Source organism: Tamandua tetradactyla, chromosome 1 (assembly GCF_023851605.1).
Source record: "Tamandua tetradactyla isolate mTamTet1 chromosome 1, mTamTet1.pri, whole genome shotgun sequence".
In the NCBI taxonomy this organism is placed as follows: Eukaryota; Metazoa; Chordata; class Mammalia; order Pilosa; family Myrmecophagidae; genus Tamandua; species Tamandua tetradactyla.
Genome location: NC_135327.1, coordinates 196,469,021 through 196,485,000, shown reverse-complemented (window position 1 = coordinate 196,485,000; position 15,980 = coordinate 196,469,021). Strand labels below are relative to the sequence as shown.

The following is a 15,980-nucleotide window of genomic DNA, read 5'->3' as shown; positions in this document are numbered from 1 at the left end:
TAGACTCTAAGCCTCATAAACTCAAGGTCTATGGCTTATTCTCTTTATTTCCAGGGCCTGAAACAGTGCATATAAACAGAAGAGCTCAATAAATGTCAGTCTGTGGAATGACTGAATGACTGACCAAATGAATAAAAAGCCTTAGAAGGGAACAAACATTATGAAACAAGAATGATGTTATTATAAGTAAAATTCTTCAGACTTTAACTCTTTTTGTCACAAATCCAATAAACATTTAAAACAAATTTACTTTAACTCCTTTTTTCACGAATGCAAAAAACAAACATTTAAAACAAACTTATACACAGATTACTTAATTACATGCAATTAGCACCTCCCTCCTCTTTCCTAAATCATTTAAAATCTTAAGAGAGACAGCAAGCTCTAGAACTTTGTCAGTATAATCGCAGATCGTGTGGCTTTAAGTATTATGGGAATGGAAACCTATCTCATGTTTTTTAGTATGCTATATAATGAAGCCTAACTGCGAAACATTAATGTCATCTTCATCAACTTATATAACTTGCACTAAAAGCACTGTCTTATAAAAATGGGTTAACAGGGAAGAGTAACAACTTCAGCAGTCAGAAGAGAGAGCTTCTGTCTCTTAACTTAGCCAGTCAACCTCTCCTGGGGAATTCATCAAAGACCTTTGTCAGAGTGCCACCTTGCCACTCTATGGAATATGGACTCGTGCATCCATGCAATAGTGAAAAATACTTTTATAAAATCTCACATTTACAGCTATCTTCTGTTGATTCTGTTTGCCTAGAGAACCCTTCCTCGCATCTTGGGAGGGGCAGAAATTCTTGGTGTTCCTTGGCTTGCAGCTGCATCTCCAACCTCTGTCTCCATCTTCATGTGGCCCTTTCTACTGTGTGTCTCTGTCTCTTAGGTGCCTTCTCTTCTTCTAAGGATGCCAGTTGTAACATATTAAGGGCTATTCTACTCCAGGATGACCTCAATTTAACTAATTGCATCTGCAATGCCTTTATTTCCAAATAAAGTCACATTCTAAAGTCCGGAGGGTTAGGACTTCACATGTGTTTTTTGTTTGTTTGTTTTGTTTTGGGAGGCACTTAGTTCAACCCATAACACTTACTTACTCTGAGCAACTTATCCAGCAGTGTGAAGACAGCTCATACTGGCTCACAAGAGTCAATTATTACATTTTCAAGAATCTCATGAGCTGATTATGAAATATAGCCATTATTTTAAAATTAAATTATATAAAACTTAGAATTAAAAAAAACTGTATTAAAAACAAAGTTAATAAATACTCAAAGCTAAAAAAACTGGATTAACAGAAATGTATAAGGAACATACGCTGCATTTCTTGTATCTGGCACATCTCTATGGTATCCCAAGCGGTTACTAATAAGCATATTAAAGGCATGTTTCTGATAGCCCAAGTCTCTCAACTCCTGATCATGTTCATTAAAAATCATACCTGCAAAACAAAAAAGTTATGATCAGTGCATTAAATCTGGAAAGGATTACTACAATCAGTGCTATGATATTATGATCTTATGAAAATCTTGACTTTATCCTATTATAACTAGAGAATAAAATAACCATATTTCTCAAATCTAGGTTAGCTGGAGTTCCAGGAAGCTAAATTGAGGTTAAGGTCAAATTCTTATCAGTCTAGCTCAAAGTCATGCATACCATAACCATAAATGACATCTGCTCACTAGCCATAATGTTAAGTATACTTTATTATGTTCAGGGGAAAATTCACCTGTAATCAAAAAAAAAAAATTAATATTTTTTTTATACTTTTATAATACTTTACTAAAGTATTTACTAAAGTATAATACTTTATACTTTACTAAATATTTACTAAAGTATAATACTTTATAATACTTTTCTATAAAAGTAATAGACTACAGACCCAAATGGAACTCAAAAGTTCCCAATTTGTTTACAGTTACTCTTGTAATGGTTATTCTAGCCTAGTCTCTGCCTTGTTTATACTCTCTATTGTAATGGTTATTCTAGCCTGGTCTCAGCCCTATTCATACTTATTATTGTAACAACTTCATCTCCCTTTGTCTGAATGAATAAAAACCCTGAACTTTTTATGCTTGGAAGGACAGATTTTGGGGCCCTTAAGCCAGCTGATCTACTTCTTTCCTTTGCAGCATTAACTCTATCACTCTTTGAAAAAGAAAAAAAAGGTCCCCCAACTATAGACAAGTTTTTATATAAGCCCCTCCCCTAAAAAAAGACTACTGATAAATCTTTCTATAAAAAGGACTTCCAAAGTCTCTGATTTCAGGCTTTAATCACCTTCATAGTCAAGAAATTCCTCCATAGATCTAATCGAAATTAATTTAACATTCTTATTCTAATATTCTGTCAGAAATCTTACCTTTACATAGAATGATAGAAAGTCTCCTTCTCTTTTCTTTTCCCCATATCAAACCTTTATCCTCTCCTCAAAGAATGACTCCCTTGTAAGAGCATTTCCAAAAATCTGTTCATGGAAAACTAATCCCATTGGATTTTAATAGATGTCCAAAAAAAGGAAAAAATAATAATTTCATGGTCAAATAAATTAGGGAAATACCGAATTTAAAAAGTCAAGTAGTTTGATTTGGCTTTGTTTCATGGCAGGACAACTCTGATCCTATAATTTTTAAAGGTTTTATGGATAACCAGGTATGAGGGGATGGAATATAGAATGTAGTGTTTCCCCAATTTATTTGACCACAGAACACTTGACTAGTGTTTCCAGATCCACTTTGGGAAACACTATTTCTTAATATGCTTTCTCTCTAGAACTTTTAAAGCTGGAGTACATCCTTTTATTAAATAAAGAAGAACAAAGCACTATGCAGCAATTTATACAAGGATGGAAACTCCATGAAGAGGGACTTTGATTATATTGAAAACACAAACGAAATTTTTTTAAAAATTGCTTGAATATGGATGTAACTTGAAAAAAATTTTGTTTGATATCCCATATCTAGAACAGACCTTGCACAAAGAAAATTCTCAAATATTCCTTGATGTGAGACAAATGTCCACCAGAGGACTACCTCATAATGAATACTAAAAGACTTCTAGGAAAATGGCAGTCTACGGAGAAAAATGTAGGGCTCACTCTCCCAAAAACAGTGAGTGGACAGGTAGAATCTGTCCAAATCAACTTTTCTGGGGCTCCAGAGACAGGGAGAATATGAACAGCATCCAGGGAAGTACAGGACAAGGACAAGGACAATGCAAAAAAAACTGCAGTGAGAGGCTAAGTCTGGCCAAACGCTCATAGCACCTGTCCCTCACCCTCGAGAGAAGCATCTTCAGGCAGTTCAATCCCTGCCTGGCAGGCTGCTGTGGACTGGGAAGGCCACAGGGGCCCTCCGTCCCAAGAACAGAAGTGAGCATGGCCTATTAATGGCCCAGCTTTTGGCCAGTGTTTTAGACCACTGGATCATGCTGTTCTAACCCATTCCAGTCAGGTGCTATTGTACCATTGTTTCTACCCATGTCAGAGGTGGAGCTGGCTAAGGGCTAAAAATACCCTACCCTCACAGAGTTGTAGGTAATGGGGTGTGTGGAACAGCATCATTTGCTAGGCAGACCAGGAAAGTGAACCTTTGAGAAACTGAAGGAGAAAAAGTCTTTTTTGGACTCTTTCCTGATGCTCTGCCTTTTGAATCTGGACTGCGCCTCCTTGGTGGAGGTGCTCAATAAGACTAAGCTCTGAATTCTCATCAGAAACCATGGAGGTGAGAAGGCAGTGAGTGGCATGATATATTTAAGGTACTGAAAGAGAATCATTACCAGCCAAGAATTCTTTATCCCGTAGAACCTCAAAAATGGGGAGAGTTTAAAACATTCACAGATAAAAAAGAAGCATTGTTAACCAGAGTCCTGACCTCCACAAATGCTAAAGGGAGCCAAGCATCTAAAAGGAAAAGACAGGAGAGAGAACAAAAATGAAGAATATCAGAAAAAGTAACTAAAAGGGTAAAAAGAGAGAAAAAAATAGATTTGACAAATAAGGCCAAAGGATAAAATGGTTGAAGTACTGCCACTACCGTAGTAACACTGACTGGTTCATGGATTAAACTCCTTAAACAAAAGACATTTAGTGGCAGAATTGGATTTAAAAAAAATGTGAATCATCTATATGCTGTCTACAAGAGACTCACCTCAGAACCAAGGATATAAATAGGTTGAAAGTAAAAGGCTGGAAAAAGATATTCCATGCAAACAGTATCCACAAAAAGGTGGAGATGCTATACCAGTATCAGATGAAATAAGACTTCAAATGCAAAGCTGCTATAAGAGACAAAAAAGACATCATTTATTAACAAAAGGGGCAATTCACCAGGAAGAATATCATAAATACTTATGAACCTATCCAGAGAACCGCAAAATACAAGAGGCAAACACTTGCAAAACTGAAAGGGAGAAACAGACATTTCTACAATAATAGGTGGAGATGTCAATACACCACTGAGCTCAAGAGATGAAACATCCTGACAGAAGATCAATAAGAAAACAGAGCACATGAATGATTTGATAAATTATTCTAGATCCAACAAACTAGACCAATAAACATACACAAAACATGCATCGCCAACAGCAGGGTATACATTTTTTTCAAGTGTCACAGTTCATTCTCCAGGATAGAGCACGTGTTAGGACATAAAACAGGTTATCAAACTCAAAAAGTTTGAAATTCTACAAAACAGAAAAAAGCACACGAATATCTCAATAGATGCAGAAATGGCCTTTGACAAAATCCAGCCTCCTTTCTTGATAAAAACACTTTGAAAGATAAAGAATACAACGAAACGTCCTCAACAAGATATAAATGAAAAACCCACTGCTAACATGTACTCAATGGTGAGAGACTGAAAGCTTTCCATCTATGATCAGGAACAAGACAAGGATGTTCACCATCACCACTGTTATTCCACAATGTGCTGTAACAAATAGCTAGAGCGATTAGGTATGGAAAAGAAAGAAAAGGCATCCAAATTTGAAAGGAAGACATGAAACACTGACTATCTGCAGATGACATGATCCTATTTAGAAAGTACCTAGAATCAAAACAAAGCTGCTAGATAGTTTTGCAAAGTGGTGGGATACAAGATTAACAAGCAAAAACCAGTAGTGTTTCTATACTCTAATAATGAGCAATTCAAGAAGGAAATTAGGGGAAAAAATTCTATTTACATTAGCAACTAAAAGAATCAAGTATCTAAGAATAAATTTAACCAAGGATGTAAAGGATCTGTACAGAAAAAACTATAAAGCATTACTAAAATAAATCAAAGAAGACCTAAACAAATAGAAGGACATGCCATGTTCATTGATTAGAAGACTAAATATCGTCAAGATGTCAATTCTACTCAAATTTATTTACAGTTTCAATGCAATCTCAGTAAAAATTCCAAAAGTCGGAGCCGCCCGCCCTCCTTCTCCCCTCTCTTTCTCCGCCGGCCCGCGGCGCGGCGCCCACGCCCCGCAGCAGCCGAGCCGCCCGCCCTCCTTCTCCCCTCTCTTTCTCCGCCGGCCCGCCGCGCGGCGCCCACGCCCCGCAGCAGCCGAGCCGCCCGCCCTCCTTCTCCCCTCTCTTTCTCCGCCGGCCCGCCGTGCGGCGCCCACGCCCCGCAGCAGCCGAGCTGCCCGCCCTCCTTCTCCCCTCTCCTCCCCCTCCTGCTCCGGCTGCTCTCCAACCACCACGGTGCCCTCTTCCCCCGCCTTCACCGTGCTCCTCCGCCACCAGCCTCGACAGCCTTGCCGCCCTCACCTTTCCTCCTCCAGAACAGCTACTGGGGGAGTGGAGATAATACAGAGCAGCTCCCGGAGCCACGAGGGAGATCAAAGGGACAGCGTACCCCATCCTGGAACGGCTGACTATCTGGGAGAACCAGCTCCGGTGAGATCACCAAGGGGCACGGGCTTTCCTGGGTGGGACGGCAAGCGACCGGAGTCCCTCCCTTCCACCTTCCTGGGCCAGCTGGTAGAATTGGACAGGCGGTCCCCTTAGGCCGCGGCGGCTGGTGCCCCCACCACATGAGGCCCCCCGGAACAACTGAGATAGTTGGGTCGGAAATCCCCAGACTGCGGAGAACAGTGACCGGGGGATCCCTTCCAAACACGTGACTCCCCCGTCGGCTGGGAACAGTGCACTCTCCCGGGCTGCGACAGCTGGCGCCCTCCCGCCACGCTTGGTGCCCCGGGCCGACTAGCTAATTTGGCCGGACGCTCTCCTGTGCTGCGACGGCCTGCGACCCTCCCCGCGTTTGGAACCCCGGGCCAGCTGGCATTCTTCCAAGACGCTTCGGTTGCCGAACCTCCCCTACGGCGAGAGTTTTCCAGAGTTGAGGGACCCGCAGCAACTTTCGCTGGTGGAACCCACAGACAGGCGTGTGCCACAAGCGCCACCTACTGGGCAGGATAGGAAGAACAGAACCCAGAGATTGCACAGAAAAATCTTTCAACCTGTGGGGTCGAACACCCGGGGAAATCTGACTAAATGCCCAGACGCCAGCAGAAGATAACGGATCACGCTCAGAAAATTGAACATATGGCCCAGTCAAACGAAGAAACCAATAGTTCAAATGAGATACAGGAGCTGAAACAACTAATGTTGAATATACGAACAGAAATGGAAAACCTCTTCAAAAACGAAATCGATAAATTGAGGGAGGACATGAAGAAGACATGGGCTGAACATAAAGAAGAAATAGAAAAACTGAAAAAACAAATCACAGAACTTATGGAAGTGAAAGATAAAGTAGAAAAGATGGAAAAAACAATGGATACCTATAATGACAGATTTAAAGAAACAGAAGATAGAATTAGTGATTTGGAGGATGAAACATCTGAATTCCAAAAAGAAACAGAAACTATCCGGAAAAGAATGGAAAAATTTGAACAAGGTATCAGGGAACTCAAGGACAATGTGAACCGTACAAATATACGTGTAGTGGGTATCCCAGAAGGAGAAGAGAAGGGAAAAGGAGGAGAAAAACTAATGGAAGAAATTATCACTGAAAATTTCCCAACTTTTATGAAAGACCTAAAATTACAGATCCAAGAAGTGCAGCGCACCCCAAAGAGATTAGACACAAATAGGCGTTCCCCAAGACACTTACTAGTTAGAATGTCAGAGGTCAAAGAGAAAGAGAGGATCTTGAAGGCAGCGAGAGAAAAACAATCCGTCACATACAAGGGAAACCCAATAAGACTATGTGTAGATTTCTCAGCAGAAACCATGGAAGCTAGAAGACAGTGGGATGATATATTTAAATTACTAAAAGAGAAAAACTGCCAGCCAAGACTCCTATATCCAGCAAATTTGTCCTTCAAAAAGGAGAGAGAAATTAAAACATTCTCAGACAAAAAGTCACTAAGAGAATTTGTGACCAAGAGACCAGCTCTGCAAGAAATACTAAAGGAAGCACTAGAGTCAGATACAAAAAGACAGAAGAGAGAGACATGGAGAAAAGTGTAGAAAGAAGGAAAGTCAGATATGATATATATAATACAAAAGGCAAAATGGTAGAGGAAAATATTATCCAAACAGTAATAACTCTAAATGTCAATGGACTGAATTCCCCAATTAAAAGACATAGACTGGCAGAATGGATTAAAAAACAGGATCCTTCTATATGCTGTCTACAGGAAACACATCTTAGACCCAAAGATAAATATAGGTTGAAAGTGAAAGGTTGGGAAAAGATATTTCATGCAAACAACAACCAGAAAAGAGCAGGAGTGGCTATACTAATATCCAACAAATTAGACTTCAAATGTAAAAGAGTTAAAAGAGACAAAGAAGGACACTATATACTATTAAAAGGAACAATTAAGCAAGAAGACATAACAATCATAAATATTTACGCACCGAACCAGAATGCCCCAAAATACGTGAGGAATACACTGCAAACACTGAAGAGGGAAATAGACACATATACCATAATAGTTGGAGACTTCAATTCACCACTCTCATCAATGGACAGAACATCTACACAGAGAATCAATACAGAAATAGAGAACCTGAATATTACTATAAATGAACTTGACTTAACAGACATTTATAGGACATTACATCCCACAACAGCAGGATACACCTTTTTTTCAAGTGCTCATGGATCATTCTCAAAGATAGACCATATGCTGGGTCACAAAGCAAGTCTTAACAAATTTAAAAATATTGAAATCATACACAACACTTTCTCGGATCATAAAGGAATGAAGCTGGAAATCAATAATAGGCGGAGGGCCAGAAAATTCATAAATACATGGAGGCTCAACAACACACTCTTAAACAACAAGTGGGTCAAAGAAGAAATTGCAAGAGAAATTAGTAAATACCTAGAGGAAAATGAAAATGAAGACACAACATATCAAAACTTATGGGACGCAGCAAAGGCAGTGCTAAGAGGGAAATTTATTGCCCTAAATGCCTTTATCAGAAAAGAAGAAAAGGCAAAAATGCAGGAATTAACTGTCCACTTGGAAGAACTGGAGAAAGAACAGCAAACTAATCCCAAAGCAAGCAAAAGGAAAGAAATAACAAAGATTAGAGCAGAAATAAATGAAATTGAAAACATGAAAACAATAGAGAAAATCAATAAGACCAGAAGTTGGTTCTATGAGAAAATCAACAAGATTGATGGGCCCTTAGCAAGACTGACAAAAAGAAGAAGAGAGAGGATGCAAATAAATAAGATTAGAAATGAAAGAGGAGACATAACTACTGACCTCACAGAAATAAAGGAGGTAATAACAGGATACTATGAACAACTTTACGCTAATAAATACAACAATTTAGAAGAAATGGACAGGTTCCTGGAAAGACATGAACAACCAACTTTGACTCAAGAAGAAATAGACGACCTCAACAAACCAATCACAAGTAAAGAGACTGAATTAGTTATTCAATAGCTCCCTAAAAAGAAAAGTCCAGGACCAGACGGCTTCACATGTGAATTCTATCAAACATTCCAGAAAGAATTAGTACCTACTCTCCTCAAACTCTTCAACATAATCGAAGTGGAGGGAAAACTACCTAATTCATTCTATGAAGCCAACATCACCCTCATACCAAAACCAGGCAAAGATATTACAAAAAAAGAAAACTACAGACCAATCTCTCTAATGAATACAGATGCAAAAATCCTCAATAAAATTCTAGCAAATCGTATCCAACAACACATTAAAAGAATTATACATCATGACCAAGTAGGATTCATCCCAGGTATGCAAGGATGGTTCAACATAAGAAAATCAATTAATGTAATACACCATATCAACAAATCAAAGCAGAAAAATCACATGATCATCTCAATTGATGCAGAGAAGGCATTTGACAAGATTCAACATCCTTTCCTGTTGAAAACACTTCAAAAGATAGGAAGACAAGGGAACTTCCTTAAAATGATAGAGGGAATATATGAAAAACCCACAGCTAATATCATCCTCAATGGGGAAAAATTGAAAACTTTCCCCCTAAGATCAGGAACAAGACAAGGATGTCCACTATCACCACTATTATTCAACATTGTGTTGGAAGTTCTAGCCAGAGCAATTAGGCAAGAAAAAGAAATACAAAGCATCAAAATTGGAAAGGAAGAAGTAAAACTATCACTGTTTGCAGACGATATGACACTATATGTAGAAAACCCAGAAAAATCCACAACAAAATTACTAGAGCTAATAAATGAGTACAGCAAAGTAGCAGGCTACAAGATCAACATTCAAAAATCTGTAGCTTTTCTATACGCTAGTAATGAACAAGCTGAGGCGGAAATCAAGAAACGAATCCCATTTACAATCGCAACTAAAAGAATAAAATACCTAGGAATAAATTTAACCAAAGAGACAAAAAACCTATATAAAGAAAACTACAAAAAACTGTTAAAAGAAATCACAGAAGACCTAAATAGATGGAAGGGCATACCATGTTCATGGATTGGAAGACTAAATAGTTAAGATGTCAATCCTACCTAAATTGATTTACAGATTCAATGCAATACCAATCAAAATCCCAACAACTTATTTTTCAGAAATAGAAAAACCAATAAGCAAATTTATCTGGAAGGGCAGGGTACCCCAAATTGCTAAAAACATCTTGAGGAAAAAAAACGAAGCTGGAGGTCTCGCGCTGCCTGACTTTAAGGCATATTATGAAGCCACAGTGGTCAAAACAGCATGGTATTGGCATAAAGATAGATATATCGACCAATGGAATCGAATAGAGTGTTCAGATATAGACCCTCTCATCTATGGACATTTGATCTTTGATAAGGCAGTCAAGCCAACTCACCTGGGACAGAACAGTCTCTTCAATAAATGGTGCCTAGAGAACTGGATATCCATATGCAAAAGAATGAAAGAAGACCCATCTCTCACACCCTATACAAAAGTTAACTCAAAATGGATCAAAGATCTAAACATTAGGTCTAAGACCATAAAACAGTTAGAGGAAAATGTTGGGAGATATCTTATGGATCTTACAACTGGAGGTGGTTTTATGGACCTTAAACCTAAAGTAAGAACACTGAAGAAGGAAATAAATAAATGGGAGCTCCTCAAAATTAAACACTTTTGTGCATCAGAGAACTTCATCAAGAAAGTAGAAAGACAGCCTACACAATGGGAGACAATATTTGGAAACGACATATCAGATAAAGGTCTAGTATCCAGAATTTATAAAGAGATTATTCAACTCAACAACAAAAAGACAGCCAACCCAATTACAAAATGGGAAAAAGACTTAAACAGACACCTACCAGAAGAAGAAATACGGATGGCCAAGAGGCACATGAAGAGATGCTCAATGTCCCTGGCCATTAGAGAAATGCAAATTAAAACCACAATGAGATATCATCTCACACCCACCAGAATGGCCATTATCAACAAAACAGAAAATGACAAGTGCTGGAGAGGATGCGGAGAAAGAGGCACACTTATCCACTGTTGGTGGGAATGTCAAAGGGTGCAACCACTGTGGAAGGCAGTTTGGCGGTTCCTCAAAAAGCTGAATATAGAATTGCCATACGACCCAGCAATACCTTGCTAGGTATCTACTCAAAGGACTTAAGGGCAAAGACACAAACGGACATTTGCACACCAATGTTTATAGCAGCGTTATTTACAATTGCAAAGAGATGGAAACAGCCAAAATGTCCATCAACAGACGAGTGGCTAAACAAACTGTGGTATATACATACGATGGAATATTATGCAGCTTTAAGACAAGATAAACTTATGAACCATGTAATAACATGGATGGACCTAGAGAATATTATGCTGAGTGAATCCAGCCAAAAACTAAAGGACAAATACTGTATGGTCCCACTGATGTGAACGGACATTTGAGAATAAACTTGAAATATGTCATTGGTAACAGAGTTCAGCAGGAGTTAGAAACAGGGTAAGACAATGGGTAATTGAAGCTGAAGGGATACAGACTGTGCAACAGGACTAGATACAAAAACTCAAAAATGGACAGCACAATAATACCTAATTGTAAAGTAATCATGTTAAAATACTGAATGAAGCTGCATCTGAGCTATAGGGTTTTTTTTTGTTTTTGTTTGCTTGTTGGTTTGTTTGTTGTTGTTGTTTTTTACTATTACTACTACTTTTATTTCTTTTCTTTATATTAACATTTTATATCTTTTTCTGTTGTGTTGCTAGTTCCTCTAAACCGATGCAAATGTACTAAGAAACAATGATCATGCATCTATGTGATGATGTTAAGAATTACTGAGTGCATATGTAGAATGGTATGATTTCTAAATGTTGTGTTAATTTCTTTTTTTTTTCTTTCCGTTAATAAAAAAAAAATAAAAAATAAAAAAAAAATTCCAAAAGTCTACTCTACGGAACTGGAAAAGCCACTTATCAAATTTATGTGGAAGGGCAAGGGGCCCTGAATAGCCAAAAACATCTTGAAAAAGAAGAACAAAGTTGAAGGACTTGTCACCAGGACGAAGTCTGACAAAAAAATGTTGTTTAGTTTAACTTGTCTCTGCTTGAGTTGTGCTTATTTCCAGAAAGACAGAGCATGTGGAAATACTGCAACAAGCAGTTGAGAACTCCAGCTCCTGTACCCATTGCCCCATCACTCTGTGGTGAACCACAAAGTCCCCAGTCACTGAAACAGCAAGAACTCATCTTGAAGCTAGCCACAAGTTTCTGACTTGCCACAGCCAGGGAAGTCCCTTCCTGGAGCACACACACACAAAGTTCCTAACCCTGAACTTACTTTACCTTTGTTCATTATAATAGCAAATTCTCCACCTCTGGGCAGGATTTAGACACGATTTTCTCAACATGGGATGTATGTAAAGTTTGTTCCAGCACGACAAAAAGACTGCATATGAACAGAAGCAATGATGAAATCCCACTGTCCACTGTACATGCATGCTCTGATCCCCTACAGAAGAACCATGCTCATCCCATTACAGGGAAAAGGTGTCTTCTGGACACAAGTCATACTTCTCCATTTCTTGGTCAAAGAATAAAGTTCTTTGCTTCACCAAATCTGATTTCCTTCTACTGGTGTGAGCAACATTAGACAGAAGACCCATTTTGCAGGTCTGGCCCAAACAGGGTCAGTAACAGACTCAAACTTCCTTATTTTAAAGCATATTACAACGTTACAGTGGTCAAAACAGCATGGTAAAGCATAAAAACAGAAATATTGACCAATGGAATCAAACTGAGAGTTCAGAAATAGACTCTCATGTCTATGGTCAACTGATTTTTGACAAAGCTGCCAAGTCCACTCAACGGGGACAGAACAGTGTCTTCAACACATGGCACTGGAAGAACTGGGTATCTACATCCAAAAGAATGAAAGAGGACCCTATCACACATCTTATAAAAAATTAACTCAAAATGGATCAAAGACCTAAATACAGAAGCCAGCACCATAAACCTATTAGAAAAAAATATAGGGAAGCATCTTCAAGATCTTGTGATAGGTAGTAGTTTCTTCGCGCTTACATACAAAGCACAAGCAACAAAAGAAAAAAATAAATGGGACATCCTCAAATTTATGCTTCAAAGGACTTTGTCAAGAAGGTAGAAGGGCAACCTATTCAATGGGAGAAAATATTTGGAAACCACATATCCAATAGGGGTTAATATCCAGAATATAAAAAGAGATCCTACAAACTCAACAATAAAAAGACCAACAACCCAATTAAAAGTGGGCAAAATAAAGTCCCCTTGCAAGACTGGGGAGAAAGGAGGAAATATTAAACTTCCCCATCTGGGGAACTCCTGATATTCTCACAAGCAGTGGAGACAACTATCTCAATAGGCTGAACCCTTGATCTTGCGGTTTAACCCTACAAAACTTTTTCCTGTAAAGGAGAAGCTAAGCCTACTTATAATTATACCTAAGAGTCACCCCCAGAGAACCTTTTATTGCTCAGATGTGGCCTCTCTCTCTAAGTTAACTTGGCAGGTGAACTCACTGCCCCCTTTCCCCTATGTGAGGCATGATTCCCAGGGGTGTAAATCTCCCTGGCAACATGGAACAAGGACTCTTGAGATGAACCAGGATCTGGCATCATGGGATGAAGAAGGCCTTCCTGACCAAAAGGCGGAAGAGAAAAATGAGACGAAATAAAGTTTCAGTGGCTGAGAGATTTCAAAGGGATTCAAGAGGTTATCCTGGAGGTTATTCTTGTACATTATATAGCTATCCATTTTTAGTTTATGGTGTATTGGAGTGGCTGGAGGGAAGTACCTGAAACTACTGAACTGTGTTCCAGTAGCCTTGATTCTTGAAGGAGTTTATACATCTATATAGCTTTTACAATGTGATTGTGTGACTGTGAAAACCTTGTGTCTGATGTTCCTTTTATCCAGGGTATGGGCAGATGAGTAAAAAAATAAGGAGAAATAAATAGATAAATAATAGGGAGGGATAAGGGGTTAAAAAAAATTGGGTATCTTGTTGCTCAGATGTGGCCTTTCTCTCTCAGCCAATATGGCAAGCAAACTCACTGCCCTCCCCCTCTCTGTATGGGACATGACTCTCAGTGGTGTAAATCTCCCTGGCAATGTGGGACAGAAATCCTAGAATGAGCTGGAACTCAGCAACAAAGGACTGAGAATATCTTCTTTACTGAAAGTTAGAAGAGAGAAATGAGACAAAATAAAATGTCAGTGGATGAGAGATTTCAGAGTCGAGAGGTTATCCTGTAGGTTATTCTTATGCATTACATAGATATCCCCTTTTTAGTTTAAGGTGTATTAGAGAAACTAAAGGGAAGTGCCTGAAACTGTAGAGCTGTTCCAGTAGCCATGTTTCTTGAAGATTACTGTATAAGATACAGCTTTCACAACATGACTGTGTGATTGTGAAAACCTTGTGTCTGATGCTCCTTTTATCTACCTTATAGAAAGACAAGTAAAACACATGGAATAAAAATAAATAATAGGGAGAACAAATGTTAAAATAAATTTAGTAGATTGAAATGCTAGTGATCAATGAAAGGGAGGCATAAGGGGTATGGTATGAATTTCTTTCTGTTTTCTTATTTCTTTTTCTGAACTGATGCAACTGTTCTAAGAAATGATCATGATGATGAGTATACAACTATGTGATGATATTGTGAATTACTGATTATATATGTAGAACAGAATGATCATGTTAAGATATTTGTGTTTTTCTTGACCAAAAGGGGGAGGAGTGAAATGAGACTAAGTGTCAATGGCTGAGAGATTCCAAACAGAGTCGAGAGGTTATCCTGGAGGTTATTCTTAAGCATTAAGTAGATATCACCTTGTTATTCAAGATGTAACGGAGAGGCTGGAGGGAACTGCCTGAAAATGTAGAACTGTGTTCCAGTAGCCATGCTTCTTGAGGATGATTGAATAATGATATAGCTTTCACAATGCAACTGTGTGATTGCGAAAACCTTGTGTCTGATGCTCCTTTTATCTATCTTGTCAACAGATGAGTAGAACATATGGAATAAAAATAAATGATGGGTACTGATTGCATATGTAGAATGGAATGATTTCTAAATGTTGTGTTAATTTTTTTTTCTTTAATTAATAAAAAAAATTAAAAAAAATAAATGATGGGGGAACAAATGTTAAAATAAATTTAGTTTGAAATGCTAGTGATCAATGAAAGGGAGGAGTAAGGGGTATGGTATGTATAATCTTTTTTTTTTCTGTTTTCATTTTATTTCTTTTTCTGTTGTCTTTGTATTTCTTTTTCTGAATTGATGCAAATGTTTTAAGAAATGATGAATATGCAACTAAGTGATTTGTGAATTACTGATTATATATGTAGAACGGTATGATCACGTTATGTTTTAGTGCATTTGTTAATTTTTTAAATTAATGAATAAATAAATTAAAAAGATATTTGTGTTTGCTATATTTAAAAAAATTTAAAAATTAATAAATAAAATAAAATAAATAATAGGGGAACAAATGTTAAATTTTTTTTTTAAATGGGGTAGACAGAAATACTAGTGGTCAGTGAGAGGGAAGGCAAGGATTTGGGGATGTATGAGGTTTTTTTCTTTTTATTTCTTTTTCTGGAATGATGCATATGTTCTTAAAAATGATCATAGTGATGAATACACAACTATGTGATGACACTATGAGCCACTGATTGCATACTGTGTATGGATTGTATGTGTGTGAAGATTTCTCAATAAAAATATTTTAAGATATATATATATTTTTTAAATGGGCAAAAGACATGAATAGTCATTTTTCCAAAGAGGAAATACAAATGGCTAACAAGCACATGAAAAGATTCTTAACCTCACTAGCTATAAGGGAAACACAAATCAAAACTACAATGAGATACAATTTTATACCTACCAGAATGGCTACCATTAAACAAACAGAAATACAAGTGTTGGAAAGGATATGGAGAAATAGGAACACTTATTCACTGTTGAGGAAAACATAAAATGGTGCAGCTACTGCGGAAGATAGCTTGGCCGTTCCTCAGGAAGCTA

General features: G+C 37.9%; 1 protein-coding gene across 7 annotated transcripts in view; it reads right to left on the bottom strand.

Annotated features, from left to right (window-relative positions):
* The window catches only part of GALNT11 (polypeptide N-acetylgalactosaminyltransferase 11), a 118,853-nt gene that overhangs the window by 72,337 nt on the left and 30,536 nt on the right, over window positions 1–15,980 (bottom strand). For all 7 annotated transcript variants that reach the window (XM_077150665.1, XM_077150656.1, XM_077150701.1 and 4 more), the window contains one exon: window positions 1,327–1,450. In XM_077150665.1, the coding sequence (XP_077006780.1) occupies window positions 1,327–1,450 (124 nt within the window). The remainder of the gene's footprint in view (window positions 1–1,326; window positions 1,451–15,980) is intronic.